The 25,940-nt window shown below is 34.6% G+C and overlaps 3 protein-coding genes across 3 annotated transcripts; 1 reads left to right on the forward strand and 2 right to left on the reverse strand.

Annotated features, from left to right (window-relative positions):
• The first annotated feature begins 3,383 nt into the window (after window positions 1-3,383).
• On the forward strand, window positions 3,384-10,826 carry LOC124360037 (lactosylceramide 4-alpha-galactosyltransferase-like). Its single transcript, XM_046813287.1, has 4 exons — window positions 3,384-3,777; window positions 6,719-7,577; window positions 8,702-8,915; window positions 10,435-10,826. Exons 2-4 carry the CDS (start codon window positions 6,877-6,879, stop codon window positions 10,705-10,707), a joined length of 1,188 nt encoding a protein of 395 aa, XP_046669243.1. The 5' UTR covers window positions 3,384-3,777; window positions 6,719-6,876; the 3' UTR covers window positions 10,708-10,826.
• Window positions 10,827-15,893: 5,067 nt separating this feature from the next.
• Window positions 15,894-24,301, reverse strand: LOC124360040 (lactosylceramide 4-alpha-galactosyltransferase-like). The gene is made up of 3 exons (XM_046813288.1): window positions 23,387-24,301; window positions 19,083-19,296; window positions 15,894-17,045 (listed from the first exon to the last, which is right to left on the reverse strand). The coding sequence occupies exons 1-3, from the start codon at window positions 24,148-24,150 to the stop codon at window positions 16,776-16,778; spliced, it is 1,248 nt and encodes a 415-aa protein (XP_046669244.1). The 5' UTR covers window positions 24,151-24,301; the 3' UTR covers window positions 15,894-16,775.
• LOC124360041 (protein lifeguard 3-like) lies at window positions 22,062-23,169 on the reverse strand. Its single transcript, XM_046813289.1, has one exon. The coding sequence runs from the start codon at window positions 22,989-22,991 to the stop codon at window positions 22,185-22,187; it is 807 nt and encodes a 268-aa protein (XP_046669245.1). The 5' UTR covers window positions 22,992-23,169; the 3' UTR covers window positions 22,062-22,184.
• Window positions 24,302-25,940: the final 1,639 nt, after the last annotated feature.

The following is a 25,940-nucleotide window of genomic DNA, read 5'->3' on the forward strand; positions in this document are numbered from 1 at the left end:
CACTTTAAATATAAAAATTCTAAATAATAGCTAAATTAATAAATTATATTGTTGTGCTGTAATAAAACAGTGTTAACACAGAACAGTTGGTAACATTTAACAGGCTCTGTCAATTGATATTTCGCGACTTTAGAGACCCGGAGGGATTATTAAATAAAAATGGGATTATATTCATGCCAGGGACCCTAGTAGAGTCCATGTACAGTAGTACAATCGGTTAAATAGTTTACCGTGAAAGGAAAACAAACAAATAGAGTCACTTTTGCATTTTTAACATTACTAGCTGTTACCCGCGGCTTCGCACGCAATTTTTAGAACCGAAGTCCTTATAAAAAGCAATTATGATGTAATATGATGGGGGTTCTACAAACATTTTAAAACGTAAGTAGGCATACATCAGGTAGATATTATTTAAGTTCGTGGTAAATAGTATCAGAGTTTAACTTAATTATTATATCATGTTTGGCACGTGTAGGAGCATTTCTGGTACTAATTAATTATATACATAACGCCACAGCTGAATCTGCCTTGTAATCCAGATCAAGAAAACATAACTATCGGATCACACAGATCTAGGAAACTTACTTTGGTCAAAAAGCGTATATTTCCAGTCCTTGTCATATATTTAAGGTCTAAGACATTTCCAGTACCATAGTAGAGTTTGCCTTGTTGTTCTGACGAAGAAAAATATATATACTTACATAGGACCGAGATGCCTACTTCGGTTAAAAAGTGCCTACTTAAGACCGTTTATATTCACTTACCTACTATGTCACAGGTTAGCTTGCCATATTGCCTCGATTTAAATACTACATACGTTCGATTATATAGTTCTCGGAACTCTATTTTGGTCAAAATCTTGTTGGCATAGTTGAGTTTGCTAGGACTGAAAAGCCTATTACGACCTAGGGGGAAGTCCTACCTACTTCTTATGTACTTTCGGTATAAGGGGGAAATCCTTATTAAGGTTATGCAACATTCCAAAATAATCGTTATTAAAGTTTTGCGTTACACTTGTTTTTTTGGACTGTAGCCAGGGCAAGAATGAATCGTTAAGGTATGTTAGTATTCATTTCTCTGTTTTTCCGTAAGCCATTGTTAAAATGTAATATCATAATGTCAAGGAAGCCAGTTTAAAGTAACTTATGTGAAAACATTCATAACTTTGTTCATTAAGGTTAGTTTTATAACAGTATTTAATGCATTAGATGATTTTAATACGTCACTGGCGCAATCTGGAGTAAAATTCATATATTAATGTTTTATTTACTATCTGCATTACATTACCGATCAAGCACTGTTTACTATTGTTATTGATAAAATTTAAATGTAAACAGATGTTTCAGAAAGTTTGTTGAATTATAGCTGTCAACAGCTGTTTAGTGCCAGTTTAATTTGAATTAGGAAACTTTATTACGTTTCGTTCTTATCATAACATTCTAATGTAAACAAACTAATTTTTCAATTTGAATTCGACTTTATTTGGTGAAATGAATGTGTTATGAGTGGTAAAAAGCACTCTAAATGTTAATTCACATTTTCATAAATAAAAACAGTTGCTGCTTTTCTTCTCAACAAATTCTGGAAAACAAATTATTCAAAAACTGTACAATAGTAAAGGAATAACTACACACCCATCATGATGAAAAAATTTATTAAGGTGCTTTTCTTCGTTTAGTCTTTTTTATAGAAGGCAGAGATGATTACGCTTACACGGTCGGCAACAACAGACTGTCTAAGAGCGAGCTGGAAGTCATGCTATCTTGAGGTCAAGAATCCACTGATACCGTATCAGCTTGAGGGGTTTCCCTGGTCATAATCAATATGTAGAGCTAGGACCTTTCCAGACGCCCCCCCCCACCCCAATTATTATTTATATTCGTTCAACAGCGACAAACACACCAATTATATACAGTTTTAGTACAAGTAAACTGTTTAAGTGGAAAGTGGAGAAGGGGCTGATATCGTGTGTAGTTACAAACCAGCTTTTGAGTTTAGAAGGACTAAATCCACTAATTTTATGAGGAGGTGGTAGATAATTAACTTTTATAATATTATAATTTAGATATAGAACAACATGTGTGTGGAAAATGTGCATACTTCTAAAAATGGATAAAAATGTGGAGTTCAAAACTATAAAGGAACAAAGTAGCTTTTTCTACCATTATTTGTACTCGTCATCTACTTAATAATCGTCGTGAAGAATCTCTATTCGTATCTACTTTGTAGCGAAGTACAGTGTGAACTAACGAATATATTTAGTTTTCCTTATCAATGAGTCAATTCCGGAAATTAATACGAACTGGATTAAAATGTATACAATTAAATTAGTAAGCTTAACTCATACAACCAATCATACAATAAACGATGGCAGATTTAAAGAGATGTAGAATTTATTTCTACAGATGTCTATGCTATTCTTAAACATGTTCATATTGAAATTTTGGGGTCTATTTGAATAATCTAATGTAAGGTTATAAAACTGCTCAAATTGAGCTTTGAGGTATCATGATACAAAAAACATCGTCTACAGTGTGCGTCAGCGAGCTCGCTCAAGTGTGCTTCAGCGAGTTCGCTCACAGTGTGATTCAGCGAACTCGTCTACAGTGTACGAAAGCGAGCTCGCTCACAGTGTGCTTCAGCGAGTTCGCTCACAGTGTACGTCAGCGAGTTCGCTCACAGTGTACGTCAGCGAGTTCGCTCACAGTGTGCTTCAGCGAGTTCGCTCACAGTGTGCTTCAGCAAGTTCGCTCAACGAGCTGTGCATCTAGCCATTGTCGCACGGAAGAACATAATTTGGAGGAGCTTCATCTTGCTGAAAATAAATAAAATAATGTTTTACTTTCAACAACTCCTGCACATTATGCTCTTCCTGTGCGACAATGGCTATATGCACACTACCCGGATCACTGGATCGGTAAAAGAGGATCAATTGAGTGGCCGGCAAGGTTTATCAGTTTTTAAAACACGTCCCACTGGTGTCCAAGACTTCAAAAACAGGATCACTGCTGAGTGCAGACGCTTAACCAGAGAAACTTTTAGAAAGGTTAGGCAAGAATTTGAAAATAGGTTAATTTTTGCTTGAACAACAATGTCTAGCAATTTGAACGTTGGATTTGAAGTTCGCAAAGGATTTGCAACAGTATTAAGTGAGTAACTTTGTTGTTATTAGCAGTAGTACAGTAGTTTTTTAGACTAATAATTGTTGTGTAAGAAATTACATTATTGGCTTCTGATAGCAAACGTTTTTGCCGATTTCAATTTATTTTACCCAAATATAGCATTATATGAGCTTCAATTTGAGATGTCACAACGTATTAGTTGCCATTTCAAATTTTTGGCTTTGGGTACGAGGGGCATGGGGGTGAGCACCCCCATTTTGAAGCTTTTTTGTTCCCCCAATTAGTACTATACACTCCCGTTTACAGAATTTTTATACTTGGGCTATAAGTATTTTAATACGAGTTTGAAGTTTTCAAATGAATACCCTGTATATCAGTGAGTGACTAAGATACACATTCGGCTATATAAGTATTTAAATATTACAGTCATAGTTTAGTTAGCAACAAGCTGTGTCAACTGGCATGGCCTGTGTCAAAATGACCATTTCTGGTTTCGTTATCAGTAAGAGATAAATGCGTGTTTACATTGTGATAGTCCCTTCTACATATCGGCTGGACTGCGACAGTAGATTGCAGCTCGTACATTCTGGTGCAGTGCAGCCAACTTGGACACAGAGTGACCTCTCTACTCACAGGAGCTACTCTCACATTTCACGTAAGTAAAACGTATATTCACATGGTTTGCTAAACTTTACAATCATATTCTCTTCAACTCTCTACATAACCTTCAGGGACTCGCCTTACAACCTAAAGGCGAACTTTAAATAACGATATGGGATTAAATTAAACAAACATTTATAAAGAGTGTCCCGTAACTCTCTGGACAAAGATGATATACCTTATACGTTATTTCTCAGGTCTTTGACAAACATATTTCAACATAAGAACGTGCGTCTCTGATGCTTAGTTTCCCATCTGTCTGTCTGTATGGGTTTTATAAGAAATTTATTAATATTATATTATATTATTATGTATATTATATTATAATATAGTGTATATATATATATATATATAGAAATTTATTAATATTATATTATATTATTATGTATATTATAATATATTAATAATATTATATAATATTAATATTAATATAATATACTGGAATATAATATTAATAAAAAACCAGTAAATTACTTAAATCATACTAAATTTGGCTCAAATGTTTATGACAACAAAGCCAGTTACTGAAAAAAACATCATGCAATTATCTTTAGTGTTCTCAAAATGGCGGCTATAACAACGTTTAAACCTTGAGTATCTTAAAAACCAGTTGTTTTTTACAATAACTACAAGAATTTTGAGGAACTACAGTTTTTAAAGGATACTATCACAAATATAATGACACAAAAATTATTTAAATCGAATAATAAATCACTGATTTGCGCAAAGTTACTGTGACAAGACATAGCCCACATTGAGAGGTTCCGTTTATTTAGTTTTTGTATTGTTGACTATTCGCTGAGAACCTCAATGGGGGACATGACTTGTCACAGTAACTTTGCATAAATCAGTGATTAATTAATCGATTTAAATAATGTTGGTGGTAATGTGATAATGTCTTATAAAACTGTTATTCGTGCCTTGTTTTTTAAAGGGACCCTAAAAAACTACATTATTAGGAAGAATAAACTTTATTTAACCTACTGTAAAAATTAAATGTCATTATGGCGATGTAGTTTTCTGCCTCCCCGAAGAAAGCGATGTGAGCAAGAAGATGGCCACTCTGTCCCAATCTACTATTTGCCATTAGGCTATATAAGTAGGTAAATACGTACGAACGTGGTATAAATATAAAATGTTAATGAGCACTGCATGATCTGAGCTGGAATGTTCTTCGAGGAATGAACTATCTCGAGGGATGTCCTTTTATGCGTCGTCAGAATTGCAGAGTGGCGCCGAAGACGCTACTGAAGCCCGCACTGATACCAGAGGCAGTTCCGATCGGTACTTTCCTGTCCTCAGATCACATTACAGATCGTCCAATATCAGATCTTGTTGGACGATCTGTAATGTGATCTGAGGACAGGAAAGTACCGATCGGGAATGGCCCTTGCCTTAAGTACGAGCTTCGGGCGGAACATGAAAAACTACCCTTGAGATAGTACCAAATTTCAAGCTCAAATCACATGAGCGTAAGGGTTATCTTTTAACTTACTTTAACTTTTTACATGCGACCTAAAAAGACTATATAATTAGGAAGAACAGACTTTGACTAACTGTGAAAATTACATGTCATTACGACGATCGGTTCTTCTTCTCTGGCTTCCAAAAGGAAGCGATGTCGGCGAGGAGTTTACTCTGTCCTACTACTTGTTATTACACGATGTAATAATAAATGTTATTAATAGTACCAAAGTTAAAGAAACTCTCCCTAAAATAGTGGCTTCCGGAAAATTCCAAAGTACCGAAAGGTCAAGCGATGTTTCTTTTTGAAGTGTGATAAGACAATGTCAACCTAGACGCAAAATATTAATAATTGACTGAATTTTGGGATAATATGGTGTTATAACGAGTGCAAAAGTAGGCGTCAGAGTAACTTCTATAATTCTTAAGTACCTGAAACAATATTGGTTTACAGGTTTCTAGTACGATAATACTGTTTAGAATAAGGCTTTTAATAAATAGATAGGCGTAGAATTTAACATAAGGGAAAACAGCCTTGTTTTTGACAAAAAGAACAGCCCATTTTCAATGCACATTTATTCTTAAGTGTAAGTATAAATATACAAAAGAACCGTTTATTGGGGTAGGGTACGATAAGCGGACCCGGTTTTTTAAATCGAAGAATGTAATCATCGATACCTAATATTCGCATCTCAAATCCTAGACTATCAATCGATATAAAGTATCTATAGTTCTCAATAACAATCGTATGTGTTAAATTAAAATATGGATCTAATATTTACAGTGATCAAACAAATTATTATAACCAAAATTAGGAAAACTGAAGACGGCCATATTTGCTCCTCTCACAGTTACAGTTGTTTCTTTCCCACAAATTTCACATAATTGGTATTTCCGCATGAGTCCAACATGTTGAAGTCATGAAAAACATGTCTTATCATCTTCCAAAGCAATGTCGTGTAGTTTTCTAAAATTGACTGTCATTTTTAATAATCAAATGTTACTTATATACAATTGAAATATTACCTTATTTGTATTATTTTATAGTGCCTACAGCTGCTGATATAGATTATTTAAGTTAATTGTTCAAAATAATTAATCAGTATCGATTGATTGTATCGACGGTTATGATTAAGTAATATCGTTTGCCAATTTCGATATAAAAAACCGGCTCAGCGTATCGTACCCTACCCGTTTATTGTAGCTTCTACCAGTTTTTGGCCCTAATGGTGTATTTATAGTAAACATTTCAATTAAATTTAAAACTTGTTCATTTGTTGTTGGCATATGGAATTATTTCAGTTGAATTGTTATCAATTTGTTATACATTTAGAACGTATGCGCGCGCATATGATGCACCTTTCTTCCGCATGAATGATTTATCTCTGTGTAACTAATACAATCTGAGGTTATATTGTTTGTTGTTTCACCCAATCACTATTTAACTAATTGTTATTTCTCGTGTGTTACAGAGTAATCAACCACTGGAACCTGGAGTAATGCTTTTGGAGCGAACATTTCACATAAGTCATAAATGAAAATTGTCCATTGCGGTTGTTCTGAGTGACATTACGATCACATGTTATTTGTATAATTTTACACTAACCTAAAAATCAAAGTGGCTTTGGAGATGAAAAGGAACAGGAGCAAGACACTCGTGCTGTATGCCGCCTTGTTGTCAGTGTTTACGGTCTTCTTGTTGTGCGAGGTATACATTGGTAGTTATTCTATACTAACTACTGTATCCTTGCAGAGTTTCCGTAGATTATTTTCCACAAAGAATGGACGTTTCCAAACTCAGACGGGGTCCTTTAATAGGGGGGATTTAGCGGAATTAAAGAGATCTAACTTCAGCAACTCTTTTACTGAAGACACACTAAATAGAAGTCTGTTTGTAAGCATGGGGGATATAAAAAAGACTGCCATGAACATTTTCTTCGTGGAAACCAGATGTTCTACAGAGAAGACATTGGAGGGATACGTCCACAACAAGGGATTTGTGTTGTCCGCACGACAGAGCTGCGCCATAGAGTCCACAGCCCTCACCAACCCCGACCGCGAGATATATGTCTTCCACTCCTGTCCTCTAGATGACGACTTCCTCCACCACTCCCCTCACTTCGTGGCCCAGCTGTTCAGCTACCCTAATGTGCACGTGGTAAAGCTCAACAACACCCAAGTGTTCAACGGCTCTCCTGTCCAGCAGCTGTTCGAGAAGAGGTTGCTGGAGAGCTCTTCCTACCCTGTAGAACATTCCAGTGATGTTATCAGATTAGTTTTGCTCTGGAAGTTCGGAGGAACCTACTGTGATCTGGACGTGGTTACATTGAGGTAATTTTATATAGTTCTGAATTTAACTATTTATTTTTGGTTTATAGACCTATTTAGTGATAAGGCTTCGAGGAATCCACTATATAGATCAAGTATGTAAGATCTTACTCTGACAGAACAGCTTTGGCAGAACTAGGTCCCGGTGGTTTTGAGGTAGCAACTGCGACCTGGAAGTTTTACGTTCGTCTTTATCTCTATTTGAAATGGTTATTTATTTTGAGGAAAGGTGAAGATTTTAGAACAAAAACTTTAAGTCTGAATCAGTGGCGTAGCTACCTTGGGCGGCATCCGGTGCGGAAGTTGGTGGTGTCACCCCATCAAAAGTAAAAAGCAATAAATTGTATATGATAAAGGTCATGGATAATTTATTATTTATACTATTGAAGAAATAGAAAAACAATAATAACTAAGACAGAAAAGGAATTATTATAAAATTTCTTCTTTCTAGCTTTGACAGCTGCAAACTCAGCAATAACTTAATCGAAATTTATATTTTGCATTGCCTCGTGTTCGATGGCTAATATACCAAGATTGCTAAGCCGCGATTGGGTCATTGTTGCCCGCAATATTTTTTTATTAATTTTAATTTACTGAAACTCCTCTCACGTGAAGCTACGGACACGCAAACCGTCATGAACAATTTCATTGCAATCATAAGATTTGGAAGAGATTCTGTAAAATCCCATTCTACAATAAACTATAAAACATCTAGAGACACCCAATCAGTAACCGTAACAATAGCGGCTTGTAAGTGCCTTCACAGTCTTGGTATCTCCAAAAGTAATTCGGTCACGCCAACCAAACACAACACACTTCACGAAACAAATGAGAACTGTTGCAACTAAAACGTCAAAGATCGCGAGTATGGGACGGGGAACGACAGTGTCAGGCTCTTTTGCGGGAATCCCCAAATTATACGTATAGCTGAGCTAGTGCTAGTGGAGGAATCCCCGAAAAAGAAATGTTTGTGCTAGTGATTTATAATTATTTTTGTACATTGTTTTTTAAATATTGCATACAGTCCCTGAATATCTATACAATTACGTCTACTACAACGAATGAAAACATTTTACATGAATAAACAGACTTAGCCTACAAATGACTGTCATTATCACAGGTTACAGATCTCTTGAGGGGCTGAGGAGCAACTGGGCCGGTGCAGAAAGTGAGTGGGCGGTTGCTACCGGAGTGATGAACTTTGACCCCGAGGGTTCAGCTCACGGCATGTTGCAGAGAATCCTTCAACACATTAACTACCACTACGATAAAGATGGATGGTCCAGCAATGGTCCGCTTTTGCTTACATCATTTATCATCAGAGAATGTAACGTACATCAGGTAGGCATACACAGAGTGTAGATTTACTAGAGAAAATGTTTGTAAAAGAGTAGTAGTCCCAAATGTTTTTTAAATCTATATTTTTGAACAATAAGGGTCTACATGGACAAGTAGTTCTATCGCACGCGTAAACCAACCAACTGAGCCGAAACATGGAATATTTGGCTTGAAGTGTTATTACATTTATTAATGAAATAATTGAATTAAACAATAAAGGTCAAATTTGGTAAAATAAGTAAATAAGAATTAATTTGCAAGTTTGTGAACGCATTATTAATTGTTTAGAAACGATAAAGTTCTTTAAAAAGTAAATATATTATGATTTTATTAACTTGCAAGAGTACAAAGTTTATTGTGGTTATAGGTTTGAATGCAATTGCATAGGGATTGGCAATAAATACAAGGCAATACAGGACTCCACCACCGAGTGGGTATGTTTGGTCGTGGAAGGGGGAGGGGTACAAGGTTTCGCCCACCTACTTGGAAACGAGTGCATCAACCTCATCAGCAAAGACACCGAACATTATTTACTTCCTATTTAATCTTGGTGACGATTTAATGTTTTCTTTACCAAACTACCTAATAGCTTTGTACATTTTTATTTAATCAATTTGATTATTTTTCACGCATTTACTATGATTAGTATAAAAACAATACGGATAAGCACTAGTGTTTTTTAGACCAACTTCACCTCAACTAATGCGTACTTGAGTTAAATCATAAGCACATGAGTAGCAGAAGAAACGAAGATAATCAAAAGGTTTGTGTCCATTGTGCGTGCTACTTGTAAATACAATATCAAAAACATCACTTAAATTGGCCGGTTTCTCGGTCATTTAAGATAGTTTTGGTGTAATTGTTCTAAATGTAATACACAAATTAACATATACAATTCCTAACTGACTTTAGTGTATTTTCTGTAACGTAATGCCTAGATCTATGCTAGATTCCATTACGCACTGTTAATTATTTTAGAAGTAACCCACTTTCGCACCATTGCTTCACTCATCACGTCTTCCCCATAAACATCTCGAAATTAACGATGAATTTCAACCGGTTTCACATTCCTTGCGTTCAAGTATCTTATTACAGAATAATCTCACAATCGGTGAGAACATTAATTGTCATAAACATTTTAAACGGTCAGAGAAAACTGAAAACACAACGTACAACAACTAAAATGGCGACAGTCGTGGCCAGTGAACAAGGACTATTTATTAAGATGCGCGCGTTAATTAAGATGATTTTTTGAACTTAGGTAAAGAAATCAATTCTTTCGATCACTCATTCACTCTATTCAATTCATTCAATCACTCCGAAACTATCGGTCCCCAAACATCCTCGCCGTTGACGCTCGCGAAAATATTCTTCCAACGCTGTCATGAAACCTAAAAGGGAGTCTTTTGATCTGATGGATTCAGGGAGGGAGTCAACTAGTTTCTTTACCCATCTCAGTTAAGGATCTCCAGTATTGAAAATTGGTCTTATTAATATATTGATCTACTTCACACTTCCCTAGGTTGAAGACGCTGCAGACCGTTGCTTTATCGACTTCACCGTGTACAGAAGACATGTCCTCTACCCCATCCACTACTCCCAGGCTGACCTTCTGTTCGACTCCATCTTGGGTCCCCAGACCGCGAGGATGGTGAAGACCACCTCCTATAGCGTCCACCTGTGGAACAAGATAAGCTGCAATATGACGGTGGATGTGGGATCTACCCAGGGTTACGCCCTCTTGGCGGATAAGTTCTGCCCCAGGGTGTATTGGAATTGCGGTACTCTGTTTTAGAATTAAACACGAAACTGTTTTGGATTTCCTCAACAATAGTGTAAATTGTATATAATACGACTAGAAATGTAATTTTTTATACTTCACTGACTATTAAAGAAACTTTCACAAGTGACGTATTTAATGTGTCTGTATTTTGTCCCTTATTTAAGGTTTGAAAGTGGTGGAGGGTAAAATCTTTAGCAACAACGATAAATTGTCTTATTTATTGAAGAGGGGCTCTTCCATATCGGAGATTCCTTTTGTATTAGAAAAGTCAATTCAATCTGATAATAGACTTGAAAGGCCCAATGAAAGAATTATTCAAAATTTTGTGAAATTTTTGCTACTCAACATGTTCTATTAATTTGACATCAAATTGTAGCAAACTTTGCTTTGCAGTCTTTTGTTTTGAACTTGTTAGACATGATCGACAACAATAGATGGATACAATACATACATACTCGTAGATGACAACAAGATGTAAAACGGTTTGAATTAAGCTGAACTTATAAGACTCTCCAGAATTGAATATTTTAATGATTGTTAGAATGTTTCTTAGTGGTGAACCCAATAGGTCCAAGAGCTCTAACGTTAAAAATCCAGGAGTGATTATATTGACACACGATGGAAACGATTTATACGAAATATAACTAAGAAGAGAACGGAAACAGATTTACACAATAATATATATGAAGTTAGTTCACCAAATATGCTGTAAATATTTTAATGTATACTAGACATCTTTTTGATCACTTTTAAACCGATTTTTGAGTGAAACATAAATTCTATATTTTTAATCTAGTGTTTAAATTCTGTGCAGGAATTAAAAATCAACGGGGGGGGGGCAGCAACGGTTATTCTTGTCATGTCCTATAATTGCTGTCACAGCACTTATACATACCTTAAACATAACCTACATACCTACATATATAACCTTTGCGTAGTGAATGTGGAAAAGGATATGGTGTGTAAATTATGGCAACAAATCAGCAGAGATCTTTATACTTACAAGCACACCAAAAGGAAACATAGAAAAATTTAGTTTTGAAGGCTCTCACAATCTAAGGATGACTCTGTATCTTCAGGTGTTTTGCATAATGCTAGCAACATTTCACAGAACTATACAGGGAAACTTTGATAAAAGGTCAAACAAAAAATTATGAAAAAAACAATGATATTCATACGATTATTCGACTAAACAAAGCTCAGTCAGCCAAATATTTGAAGAGTTGGGTCGTTGTCTCTTGTTGTGTACGTCATTAGTTTGTTTCTCAATATTTGTCTGTTATTCTATCAGTGTGGTTATTTACTGATCTGTTACTACTGATTTTTATGAATTCAGTCTATGTGTATACGACTAATGCTTTCTTAATTCCGTAAAGAGTTTATAAAAGTTGCGTATTTTGAATAGCAGTTTAGATGTTAAATAAAACATTCAAAATCAAAATACTTATTGTTCAAAGACATATACATGCGTAGAACATAGTCATTAAACAGCTTTTATTATATAGAATCAGAACTGTATATTATATAGTAGTAGTATATGTTATAAACACCATAACCTACAATATTAATTGTTATTATACAAACATTGTCATTAAAGCTAAATGTGTTAGATAATCACGCATCTTTTAATGGTCCAGGCTAAGGAGTCCCGTCCAACAGCTCGTCCCTAGAGTAAAACGCATGTTTTAACAAGTACGTTGTACTCCTTTAAACTCTTTTTAAAGGATGCCTCAGTTGAAGAAGTTTTCACCCTATTCGGCATAGCATTGAATATTTTGGAACCAACATATGCCATGGATCTTCTGCAGATGTTGCTGTGGTGGTGCGGAATGATGAGTGTATCTCTGCTTCTAGTGGAATACAGATGCTTATATGTAGGGACATATTACTGGTTTTTGAATGTATACATAGAGACATAAAATTACAGTGAAGGCAAAGTCAAAAGTCATTGCAAATCTTTTTTTTTTTCATAGAAAAATTATTTATTTTAAACGTAATGTTTTATATGTTTCCTTAGCCTAACTCGTTAAGCAACTAGGTATAACACATTTAAGCTCGAAAGAAGTTTTGTTAATTGCATCGGTATGAAAGTGTAGGCTACACTTAAAGTATGCAACATGTAAAAGACTCCGTCAATTATGTGGTTTTACAAATACTGATACTTTTAATTTTTAGTTTTATTCCCATTATTGCTTTTCAGTATACATTGAAATGATTAAAAACAGCAACTCAAGAGTTCGAATGAAGCTAATACTCGTGATTATTTGTCTAAGATAGTGTACTTGTGCGTGAGTCCACTCCAGATTAGATTTTCTATAATATTTTATCTTATCACTGCTACGTATCGATAAGCCGCTTAATGTCTTCGCTGGAGCGATAAACAGCATTAGACTTTTATCGTCACACAACTCGTTATTCATCGTCAGTGAGCTCGTTACGATTATCGTGTAGTACAATGAGCTTGCTTAGTAATACTCCATACTCTTGTCATTTATGTACATCCAATTTTATATCTCTATTTTAAGAATCTGAATGTCCAAGACCAAGAGAAAATGTGTAATAACGGACACGATTTAATTTCATTGAGTGCGCTATTATTCTATAGTGGTACATTAAATTATTTATTCGCGTAAAGTTTGCGAAATAAAAAGTACAGAGGTAAAATTAAATTATGTACATGATTGGACAATTTTTAAACACGATTCTGGTAATATTATATTATGGTAATATACAGTATATGGTAATATTTTGATGCTCGATTGTTCATAATTTCTTAAATGATCTACTGTTGACTTTAGCGATTTAAACATATATTGACGAGAATTTCGCACTTCCAGATTTATGATTAATGCTTTATCTTCAGGGCAAACATTTCAAATTAATCAGTATTCACAAAAATTACGACATTATCAGATACTAGAAAAAACAATCTGTTGCGAGACGCATGGTTGTTGCCTGTCTCTAGTTTATATCGTGGCTGAAGAGTCTGATGTCCATATTGTTTACATCAGTAAGAAGAAAGCCCTTGTACTTTGATACTTCGACTTAGACCATGAGCATTGAATCATGAGTAATAAATAACTTCATTTGCAAACAAAATCAATCGAGTAGAGGTGTCAATTGTATTTCCGTAAACATTATGGAGAAATGAAATTGAACTAGAATTTAAATTAAAATACAAAATGAAAACAAAACGTAGAAAAGACTAGAAGCAGAACAGAGTGGCAAGAAAACTATTATTAAAATGTCAAAAACTCTTTAAAATGTAGTTACCTTTAACTGTGAAATTGAAAATAAAATGAAAAATGTATAAACTTGACTAGACGTTACAGAAATCAAGGAACTAAAAGATTATGAACACTGAAGTAGGTAACGAAATGTGTGTTACATGCGTGGGAAGTAATGAGATGGAAATAACGTTACTGACATTGGACGCAAAAATCAGGAATACAAAAGAATGTATGCATAAATTTAAAATATATTATCAGAGAGTTACGAAAACAAGAAACGCAGTAACGAACGTTGATTTTAAGGAATCGGTAGACAACGCGAAGAAGTGCAGCAAGATAGTGGCAACTATTAGGGGGGAAATAGTAAAGATCGGAGAACTGGAAAAAGAAATATTAAAGGAATATTGGGATCCTAATGTACAAAAAGAATAAGAAAGAGATGGAAATTGAGAGATATATATTTAATAAGAGGTGAATATTTAATCAACAGAGTACCTCTCATGACCAAAATAACATAAAAAAGGACGAAAGAGGAATCGTGTTATAATGAAAAAAAGTATAAAACGCAAAAGAATGTTCAAAACATCGTCACAATTTGTGGGATTCGAGCAACTGTTAGATAGGCAGGAGTAAGAAGGCAACATTAAAAAAGAACCTAGGAAAATATATAGAAAACCCTTAAAAGAAATGGAACAGCAACCAAATACATAATACAGAACCTACCTGTATAGTAGCTACAGAAACATTCCATACAGATAATTTCTCAGAAGGAATATCCTGGAAGTTTCATATTCAGGATAGTAGTTACCTTGCAACATGAAACCTCCAATAACGTTATGGCGTGTTCCCCCACGTGGACCCTTAAAAGTCAATCACTTAACCTAAATAAGCCATTCCAGGTAAGCTTATTTAGGAAGGATGTATGCATTAGGATAGGATATAAAATTTCACCTTAATACAGTGTATTGAAATCGCTTTGTGTTTAAATACCCACACAATTTTTTGGCACTATAAAGAATTTAAAATACGTGTGAGAGGAAACGATAGTAAATTTAACACACGCAAGAATTTTCTGCAGGTAAACCGCTATAATAGGAATATCTTCACAATTTATGGAATATAAAGGGTGCAATCCAATATACAGAGTGTTCCGTAACTCTGAGGACAAAGGTATACTACGTTATTGCTCAGGTCAAGACAAACATATTTTTTCACCATATGAACATGGGTCTCCGATGCTTAGTTTCCCATAATGTCTGTATGTATGTGTTTCTTATTAAAAATTAATATCTTAAAAAGGAATGAATTCAATTATACAAAATTTCACTCAAATGTTTATGATAACGATACCACTTTCTAAAAAGAATATAATAAAATTATCTTTTATATTTCCCCAATGGTCGCTATTAAAACTTTTAAACTTTGAATATCTTCTTTTCACAATAAATCTGCTCTAAATCAGTTATTTAATATTCGATCATTTAAATCATTTTGGTGTCATTACATTTGTGAAAAAATCCTCTATTTTATGCATTGATCTTGTTCTCATAAATAGTTGAGTCGATTTTTCTATAATTTAATTTATTGCTTTTTAAGATATTAATTTTCTTATAAAAACACATACAGACAGACAAATGGGAATCTAAGGATTAGAGGCCCATGTTCATGCGGTGAAATATGTTTGTCTTGACCTGAGCAATATCATGGCATCTTTGCCCAGAGAGTTACGGGACACCCTGTATATTAGCGTAAGCTTACAACCAGTAATTACATAGCTTTTTTATTCTGTTTTAAGCCTCAGCTCTTGGCTATGCTGGCTCACTTTGGCTATCATTCCTAGCATGATTGGACCTCCCCGGGATTTGAACCCGTGATCTCTCAGGTAGAGAGCCGTGACTGTATCCACCAGTCTACGGAGGAGGACAAAAGTTACATAGAAAGGTGTCAATAATTATAATACGTGAACCCTACCTTGTATTCCATTTTTATGACATACACAAACACTAACAGCTGTTACAACATTGCAATAATAGAGCAGATTACCATGTCACATAACGTAATATACATCTGGCAGGTACGCTATAATTAGATTTTGCTTTACATAACTTTAGATCTGTATATTATATAAACATCAATTTTATCATAAATAATTAAAATTGTTAATTGTTTCATAAAATAATTTATTTTCAAAGATCCACTAATGTAAAAGACAAGCAAACTTTCAGTTAGTGTTTACTTATTATTTTCTGAGTAGGTACTTCGAATAAATATGTACCTAGCCAAATGTAACCAAACTTATTTTAATAGACAAGCCATAACCAATGAAGATTCCAAAATGTTTTTATTGTACAGGCCTACCACACTTGTGACTATAACATTCTTTGCTGAAGCTTTCGTGAAATTCGAGATGGAATAGTGAAAAATGATAGAATACAAAAAGACAATAATTGTCAGTACATTATTATTAATGCACTAAACTTTAGTTTAAATACATGTATATAACAATTCTTAAATAATGTCAGGAATGAAGAATTTAATATATTGGCATAAGAATATTGTGTCATATTTTCAAAATAAAATAGCTAAGCCTAAATTTTGTACTTAAAAAGGTCGTATCCTTGTGCTGATAACCTATATATGCTTAGTCAGTTATGTGGATGAAAGGTTGGGATGACGGATGACAATAGTTAACGAGGTAAACGATATCATTGGCCTTGATGAATGTGCCATACGTCAGTCTTGAACATGTAAACTAAATATTCATTGAAGTTGTACAGATATTCAAAACTTTTTATACTGCGGATCTGATTGTCCAAAGTACGAGACAACAGATTGGCAGCTTTTATAAAGTCAGAAGACTTCCCCGGAGTTCCAGTACACGTGTGGACAGTACCGTTCAGCTAAGATACTGTACGCCTGAGTGCTTCCTACTTGCACCTTCATATTGTTGTTCAGCTTGTTCCACATATGGACTCCGTAAGAGATGTTTTCGGCGAATTCCACAATGATCTTTCCCGTTCGGTGGTTGAAAAGTTCCTCGACGAATCCATAGTGCACGGGATAGAATATGTGACGTTTGTACACCTTGAACTTCTCACATGTTTCGATAACTTCTTCTACCTGGAAAGCGGATCTATTATTATTATAGAATTCTCAAAGCAAAGTGTTAATCTAATAGTAGATTGTTACAGAAGATAAATATTTAAATTATAATTTAGTGTCTTCATTTTTGAGTCTCCGAAACTGAAAAGCAATTAAAAGAAAAGGTTAACTCCGTAATATTTCGTCAAACAATCACTAATGTATAGTTAGAGACTGTTATATTACTCTAAGGAGCTCACTTATGGGGTACTGAGGTGAACGGAGGCAGGATGTATTTGGGGAAATCCCTCAAACTAGTGATGCCAAAAATATGCCATTAGACTTTCACTAGACTAGTACAAAAGTATCAATACAATTAAGAATACCAAACAATGTTGAAATTGAATTAAAATATACTTAACGTAAGGTAGAGCAAAACTCAACATTGGCAACTTCAAATATTACAGTTACTAACTACTGGAAACAATGTAATAGGTAAAAATAAAACAAGAACAGCCGAAACATGTGATCAATAAACTATATAAACATACAATCGTTCTAACTGAAGATACAGTGCAGTAACATTATAGCAGTGTATTCAATTTACAGTTACTAACTACTGGAAACAATGTAATAGGTAAAAATAAAACAAGAACAGCCGAAACATGTGATCAATAAACTATATAAACATACAATCGTTCTAACTGAAGATACAGTGCAGTAACATTATAGCAGTGTATTCAATTTACAGTTACTAACTACTGGAAACAATGTAATAGGTAAAAATAAAACAAGAACAGCCGAAACATGTGATCAATAAACTATATAAACATACAATCGTTCTAACTGAAGATACAGTGCAGTAACATTATAGCAGTGTATTCAATTTACAGTTACTAACTACTGGAAACAATGTAATAGGTAAAAATAAAACAAGAACAGCCGAAACATGTGATCAATAAACTATATAAACATACAATCGTTCTAACTGAAGATACAGTGCAGTAACATTATAGCAGTGTATTCAATTTACAGTTACTAACTACTGGAAACAATGTAATAGGTAAAAATAAAACAAGAACAGCCGAAACATGTGATCAATAAACTATATAAACATACAATCGTTCTAACTGAAGATACAGTGCAGTAACATTATAGCAGTGTATTCAATTTACAGTTACTAACTACTGGAAACAATGTAATAGGTAAAAATAAAACAAGAACAGCCGAAACATGTGATCAATAAACTATATAAACATACAATCGTTCTAACTGAAGATACAGTGCAGTAACATTATAGCAGTGTATTCAATTTACAAATTAAATAAATGTTTTTAGAAACGCATGAAAAGTTATTGACAGACAGCCGTGATAAGCGGAGGGCGCATTCCTCCCGCTACAGTACTCGTCAGCTCCCTAAAGCACTCGTGAGCTTCCTACAGCACTCGTGCGCTTCCTACAGCTCCACTCGTGGGCTCCATAGAGTACGTGAGCTCCGTACAGTACTCGTGAGTTCCATTCAGTACTCGTGAGCACCCTGCAGCACTCGTGAGCTCCCTACAGTACTCGTTAGCTCCGTACATTACTCGTGAGCTCCCTACAGCACTCGTGAGCTTCCTACAGTACTCGTGAGCTCCCAACAGTACTCTTTAGTTTCGTACAGCACTCGCGAGCTCCATATAGCACTCGTGAGCTCCCTACAGCACTAGTGAGATCCCTACAGCACTCCTGAGCTTCCTACAGTACTCGTTACCTCCGTACAGTACTCTTTAGTTCCGTACAGCACTCGTGAGCTCCCTACAGCACTCGTCTGCTCCCTAAAGCACTCGTGAGCACCCTACACTACTCGTGAGTTGCCTACAGTACGACTTTAAAGTTTCGACGTGAAGACTTAGAAAGCAATACAAACTTTTCCAAAACTTGTAATATTGCATTTAAAAGTGTCATTTTTAAACATTAAATAAACATTTGAATAAAGACTAGAAAAATACAATATTAAACATGCCAGTATTCTAGAACCGTTATAGTGAGGGAATGTACATTCTACCCTAAGTATAACTCTGTTTTGTACCTTACCTTTTCGACCTGACAGAAGTACAAGATTGTATTAGTGAGGAGAGACGGCCCATTCCAGTCCCAATAATCTGGTCTGTACATGTACTTTAAAAGTTCCATCATTGTGTACATCAATTTGTGTCCAAAACCTTCGGGATTTATATTAAATATTGCACTATTGATTATACCGGTGTCTTGAGATGCCGCAAAGTCTGTCCCCAGGTCGTTCAGACACCTGAAAATATAAGGTTCTTTATCCTTGAGATTATAGTAAGTTACATTTATGTTGAGATGCTATAACTATCTTGGTCTTGTTAACTCTGGCGGCGTGTGCCTGAAATACAACATTGCCCGAACATAGTCGAATTTCAAGTTATTGATATTGAAAAAACAGAGATTATATTCTACATTTGGACATTTCCCCTGACAACAGCACTTATGTAACCTTCAAACTAGGGCTCTGTAACAATTAAGTTACCAAGAATTGTTTTGATTTTTTTTTCAAAGTTTTACAGCTCAAGTCCAAATAAACAACCTAGTTATTATAAACTACTCCGATACTTAGGAAAACTAACAAGAAACTTTTAAAACAAATTTGAATACTTATTAAGAATTAATAAACTAACAAACCAAGAATATTTTATGTTCATGATAAATTTAAACCTGCAAAATAAATATTTATTAAAACAATAAAATTAATTTTTCAGTCATTGTTTTGGTATCTATGTGGATTGATAAATTAGTTCGTACCGTACAGAGAACTTGAAGAAATCACGTAACGCCAGTTGAATGTTGCTTTAGGCACATTTTGAATCCGTTTACAAAATTAATAAATTTTTCATTTGAAACTGGAACCTCTCTATCTCTTGAAACAGCAAATAATGTTCTGTTTCAAAAATACTATCTTTGCAAGACTAGCAACTATCCAAAAATGTTTATTCTCTAGAGTTAAGAATGATTTTTGAAAAGGTTTTCCGTGGAAGCCAGCTTTTTCAAAAGCTATAGAATAATCTAAATCTTTAAAAATTTGGCTCGAGAAAACTTAATTAAGCTATCCATAAGCATAAATTATACTGATGGGTTAGCTACATGTGGCGTTTAAAGTATGTCGTACTTATCGGTTGCTTCTTCACTTAATGAACACAGGGAGATGCAGGGAGATTTAGAGTTATTTTTAAGGATTAAAACTACCCATGTTGTCCTCACTGTTCTATTGCTGAGCCAATTCTGTTTCCAGATAGAAATTAGTACTCCAGAATAGAAATATGATTCATTATATCAATGTTGATTTAAAAGAAACATCGGTGGCGTCTTTATAATCAATCAAGAATAAAGAAAATAGGAGCTTCTAATTGCTTTTCATTTCATTTTGTAGCCACGTTTAACCATTAAAATATCTAAAATTACAACTGTATCCAGTGTGACGTACGTTTTTTACAAGTTTACTCATTCTGTAGGTACTCTTAAACCAGACAAACCTCATTACGTCATATATCTCCTGTCAACTTTAATAACACTTTTTGACAGAATTATGAATTATACTTAAACATATTTCATTTCAGATAATTTATTTGGATTTGTATTTTATAATTGATCAAATGCATAGAGTAGTGAATAGAGTGAGACAAGACTTGGAATCTCAATGGTTAGTTCGTCATATGGTGTTTATGGAGATAGTGGACATTTGGGATTGTTGTTTAGAGAAATAACAACTTTCTACTACTAATTACATTAACTAAAAATAACATTTACATACTTTAATTCGTTTTAAATTAGTTTTTAAGTACATATTAGGCAAACTTTAAAAGGCATAACACATTTTGATTAGAACAGTTATTTATCAACCTGCATTATTTAGCAATATAAAATTCCCGCAGCAGAATGGCGCAAAATAGAGAGGAATTTCGTGTTGGTGGAAGGACTTGGCTCTCACACCTGCGAAACAAATAACTACAACTTAATAAAAATATTTAAAAAATTAATATCTTAACCGTTCGGAAAGAAAATTTTTTAAGCTGGAGATGAGTTTATTTAAAACAAGACCGTTTTGAAAACTTGTGTCTACCCGTAAAAACTAAACGTGGGACACTGCTCCAAAATCAAAACAATGCACCAAACAACGCTTCTTTTCCAAACTTCCTAACAATATTATTATTTACTAGTTAGTACGTTACAAAATGAATCGTAGAGATTTGTGACTGAAGGTAATTTTGACTAAGTGCAAACTAATTGGCACGACGTCCCTTCAACATAGGATATATCGAATGACACTCACTCATGTTACAGTTTTCGAAAGGTTACGAATTGATTCTTTGTTTGAAGTTTATTTTTGACGATGGAAGGTTTGTGAAGGAAACAGGATTCTTCCGGAAATTTACCATCGTTCAGTGAAACAAAAAATCAGTAACACTCTACGTTTCGAGATCCGAAATCTGCTCTCTTCTTCAGGTAAATAACTAACCTAACACATAATTACAAACTAGGTTAAAATAAACAAATCATACCAGAGCGTTTGTGACACGCCTATGTCAAGAATCACAACCACCATGTTGTGTTTCAACTTCACTAACTCTAAAACATGCACTTAATACGAAACTATACACAACAATATTATCATTAAAACTTAACTACAGAATACAGGTCACAATACGTCTGAATTCGTCGAGCTAGTTTGTAATTATGTGTTAGGTTAGTTATTTACCTGAAGAAGAGATCAGATTGCAGATCTCGAAACTTAGTGTTACTGACTTTTTGTTTCACTGAACGATGGCAACTGTCCGGAAAATCCTGTTTCCTTTACGAATTGATTTTGTAGATCAATTTGTAGCCATTGTTACAAAATCTTTCCTCATTAATTAATTTGCTATTGTCGTGTACTGTACAGTGTACATGCCTAAATCCAAACATCTGTAAAACTAAACGTTAAGCGGATCCCCTAATGCATATGTTTACATACATTTTTTCTGTTTCTGTTATATGAATACATGCGATATTTGAAGAAGCACGTTTAAAAAACTATGCTTTATTCTTTATCAAAAAGAACACACTGTTTCTCTCAAAATAAAAACAATGAAAACGTATATAACTTTTGATCACATAAGCTGTGTAGATCGGCTTACTGCGTCAGTCATTTTCGGTGCAGGCACCGATTAGCTCCAGGAAGTTCAAGAAAATCTCCACAATGTCCACATATATTTGAATAGCGCCCAAGATATACTCCTCCGGACTCAGGGATACTCTCCTGCCTCCAATTATCGCTTGAGTATCGAAGATCAGAAAGAGGGAGAAGAGAATGACGCATATGCCAGAGTAGATGAGGTTCACGATGCGGCTATGGGTGACGATGACTATGACTAGCGCGATCATAGAGAACGCGATGAGCACTATGAACACCACACACATGACCATCGTGCAACTGGTGAAGTCGAACGGGCAGAAGATGGCGAGTACAGTGATGGACAAGGTGACGACCACAGTCAGGAGGAAGGCGTAGAACACCACCTCGGTGTCCAGCTTGCCGGTCACAAACCCGCACACTCCGGCCATCCCTATGGTCATGATCACCAACAGGATTACGTTCGTTGGGAAGCTCCTACGAGTACTCTCGCAACACACGAGCATGAAGTAAGGCACCACGAACACGGACAACGCCACGAACACTATCCACGAATAGTCGTAGATGAACTCCTGGACATCGTCCATGTACAGGAATGGGATGTTGAAGGCCGTGGTGAACCCGAGTTGAACGGAGAGAATCAAGTATACTTTCCGCACGAACTTCGACCGTACGGCGGAGTCGGCGAAGCTGTTCGCCTTGTCTTCGGAAGGTGATTTTTCTTGATCTCCTTCTTCGGCTAGCTGGTATGGGCCTTGGGTTCTACCCGGGGGCAGGACAGGTGCAGACGTGTCGGTTTTTCCTGAAAAATACATTTTTACCTACAACTTTACAGCGATCAGTTTATACTACGGGCAGGCGTAAATATGAGTTCATTTCAGCGGTTGTAGAAAATAGTAAGTCCAATTTGGCAATAATTTAAAAATATCACAAACAAAATTATCTATAATGATACTGTTTATGTCAGTTGGACGAGAAAAGCTGCACGATATTTTGACATACAAACAATCGACAAGTATAACAACTGCTTGAACAAATGATTCAACTAACATATGCCGAGATTTACACGTCAGTGACAATGCTAAGTCGTTTTATGTATACTATTTTGGATGGAGATTTTAAACTCCATTCTGTATGGATTTGTTACGTCCCTTACCAATGTGAATAGTATTTTACCTGAGATAAAGTATCTTAAATTGTTGGTTCTTACTTCATAATGATGAAGTCCAAATCGCAATAGGTCCCACCAAACCTCCAAAGCGCTGCTACTCTGATCAAATCGCTGAAGTGTTCCAAGAAATAAGGCGAGGTCTCAATCACTCCGCTTTCATACACCATCTGGATGGGCGTACCACGGAACATCTCACTCACGTTCAGTCGTACAATTCGCACGTTTGGGAGGTAAAAGACCCCACGAACATAGTCTGGCACTTTCTCTGTGACATCCTCATCCATAGGGCAAGTATTCAATATGTACACTCTCCGGTTTGGGTTGGTCAGAGCCATCGATTCAACAGCACACCATTGCCTAGGACCCATGATAAAGGATATCCTTTTTTTGTAGTATGTTTCGTACACCATTCTAGCTGCACATGTGGTTTCAACAAAAAACACATTTGATACGGACGGTTCTATGTTCTTCATTTCTTCGAATATGTCACTACTGTCTGATTCACTAAAGTTGAACTCCGCTCTCTTTAAAACCTTAACATTGTTTGAGTCTTTGATCTCACATGGTTGAAAAACGTCTTTCGATTCCCAACGATCGTAATGACTTCCACCACTCCACAACGCTATTGAAAACTTGTGGCTTCCTTGCCATTCCAAAAAGATTATTTTATAGAACATCAGATTCGTAAATAACAATACGAGTAGAACTGTCATTATTGCCCACTTACACCTCGTTGATAACAACGACATATTCCAAAAAAATATGTGCTTTTTCAGGATTATTTTAAGCTTACTGTTAGACATATTTATTACATTAGCAAATTGGCCTTCATGACATATACACTCTCACCATATTCTACACTAGCCAATAAACACACTTTCTGTTCAGTGTGTTCCATTCCAGCCATTAAACTGAACTTGTTAACTGAGGCATGAGCGTATTTGTTGATGACACTGCCATCACAGATCTAAACACATGAAAGACTGTGTTGATGTCAAATGATCCGTATTAAATACTCGTATAGTGTGCGTCATCTTACCTGTACAATGCGAGTGCCTCATTAAAAAAAATTTATCGTGCAAAATACGATTCTTCTTTTACCTTCTTTAATTACTGACTTGCTACAATAATTTAATATCTTAACCTTTGTGATTATTAAAATAAACAATTTTTAGAAGTTCAGTCCCAAATGTTTAACAAATTAATATTAAGTATTGATTTATGTTTGTAGGTTTTATTTATTTTTTATTTTTATCCTACGGTTTCTATGCAATAAATATCAAATTAACATCTCTCTTGTCATATTTTTGTGAGGAGTAAAATATAAATTTAAGTAGTATCAGGTTGTTGTGTATTGTTTGTATTAAGTGTAAATAATAACCTTTTGTGTATGTTGGTAAGGATTTTCTATAAGTGTAAGTAAAATATAAATTTAGTTAAATTACATATAATGTAAGAAAATAACAAGTTTCAAATATTATTTTCCTGACGAAATTATATCTTGTTATAGATAAAACATGTGTAACTCCCAAATCTGTAACTCATGTACATGTTGCAAATATTTTAAATGTGTATCTTCAGCAGTTTTCTGTTAACCCTGATTACACAATTCCAAACGTTCTGCTGTAGTATTATGGGGTAGTATTTTTTCTGTATTTAGTTTGTGTCTTAGGGAGCTATGAAATTAACATGAACACACACGTTTACAGTATTTCCAAACCAGACAAAAATTGGACTAATTGGATTTTGGACATTTCCGACATTATCAAATTCCTAAAAATTCATGTTGTAGATAAATTTTATAATTATTTAATTTTTTTAGTGTAAACACAACTGTGCACTAAATTAAAATTATCATAATATATTATTATTAAATATCTCAATTGTTTTATCTTAAAGTTAAAATTTCAAAATGGAAACTTATCTTCAAATAGTAGTTATACTACCCTATATTGCACAATAAAGTATCGAAGAACAGTAAAGTTTACAGTTATTGCAAGCTTAACTAAAATTTATTATCAAAACTGTTACTTTAAAGGTTACGTCATTATTTCTCTTCAAAGTATGTTTATATTTTATAACATGTAAGTTGATAGACATATTGGAACATCGTTGGAAAAAGTAATTTAGATCACTTTTTTGTTATGAGCAACAAGGTTAGAGGTACAAAATTGTTCTTTAATAGAAATACTAATGCCACGCATGAAGCTTTACATTATAAATGTGTATACACAGATATTAACTTGTAGAAAAAAGTATGATCATTTTTTTAATAGATGTGATGTCATTACATAATTTAAAATCGACCACAGTTGATTTAAACGTGAAAAACGTCAGCAAGGATATACAAAATTAAGGAATTTTATTGTAGTCTATAAAAAGTAAATTTTAGGTTCACAAAAGCGAGAAAGCAGACTTTATAAAGTGAATTCTAAGGTTTTTATAAGTTAAGTTTTCAAAAGTTCATCAAAAGAATATTTTTATTGCTTTTAGATTTATCTATTAGAATTTAATTTTATATTGGAAGTTATACTGTAGGACAGTATTGTATTTTTTAGGTGCTGACTGACTTTTTATAAAGTCATCATGTATT

Source organism: Homalodisca vitripennis, chromosome 4 (genome assembly GCF_021130785.1).
Source record: "Homalodisca vitripennis isolate AUS2020 chromosome 4, UT_GWSS_2.1, whole genome shotgun sequence".
Classification (NCBI taxonomy): Eukaryota; Metazoa; Arthropoda; class Insecta; order Hemiptera; family Cicadellidae; genus Homalodisca; species Homalodisca vitripennis.

Coding starts and splice junctions, on each gene's coding strand:
- LOC124360037 (XM_046813287.1), top strand. CDS start 6,877: ATGAAAAGGAACAGGAGCAAGACACTCGTGCTGTATGCCGCCTTGTTG. Junction 7,578..8,701: donor CTGGACGTGGTTACATTGAG/GTAATTTTATAT, acceptor CACAGGTTACAG/ATCTCTTGAGGGGCTGAGGA. Junction 8,916..10,434: donor GAGAATGTAACGTACATCAG/GTAGGCATACAC, acceptor ACACTTCCCTAG/GTTGAAGACGCTGCAGACCG.
- LOC124360041 (XM_046813289.1), bottom strand. CDS start 22,991: ATGTATTTTTCAGGAAAAACCGACACGTCTGCACCTGTCCTGCCCCCG.
- LOC124360040 (XM_046813288.1), bottom strand. CDS start 24,150: ATGTCTAACAGTAAGCTTAAAATAATCCTGAAAAAGCACATATTTTTT. Junction 19,297..23,386: donor TTGGACTTCATCATTATGAA/GTAAGAACCAAC, acceptor TTATATTTTCAG/GTGTCTGAACGACCTGGGGA. Junction 17,046..19,082: donor ACTTCTGTCAGGTCGAAAAG/GTAAGGTACAAA, acceptor TCCGCTTTCCAG/GTAGAAGAAGTTATCGAAAC.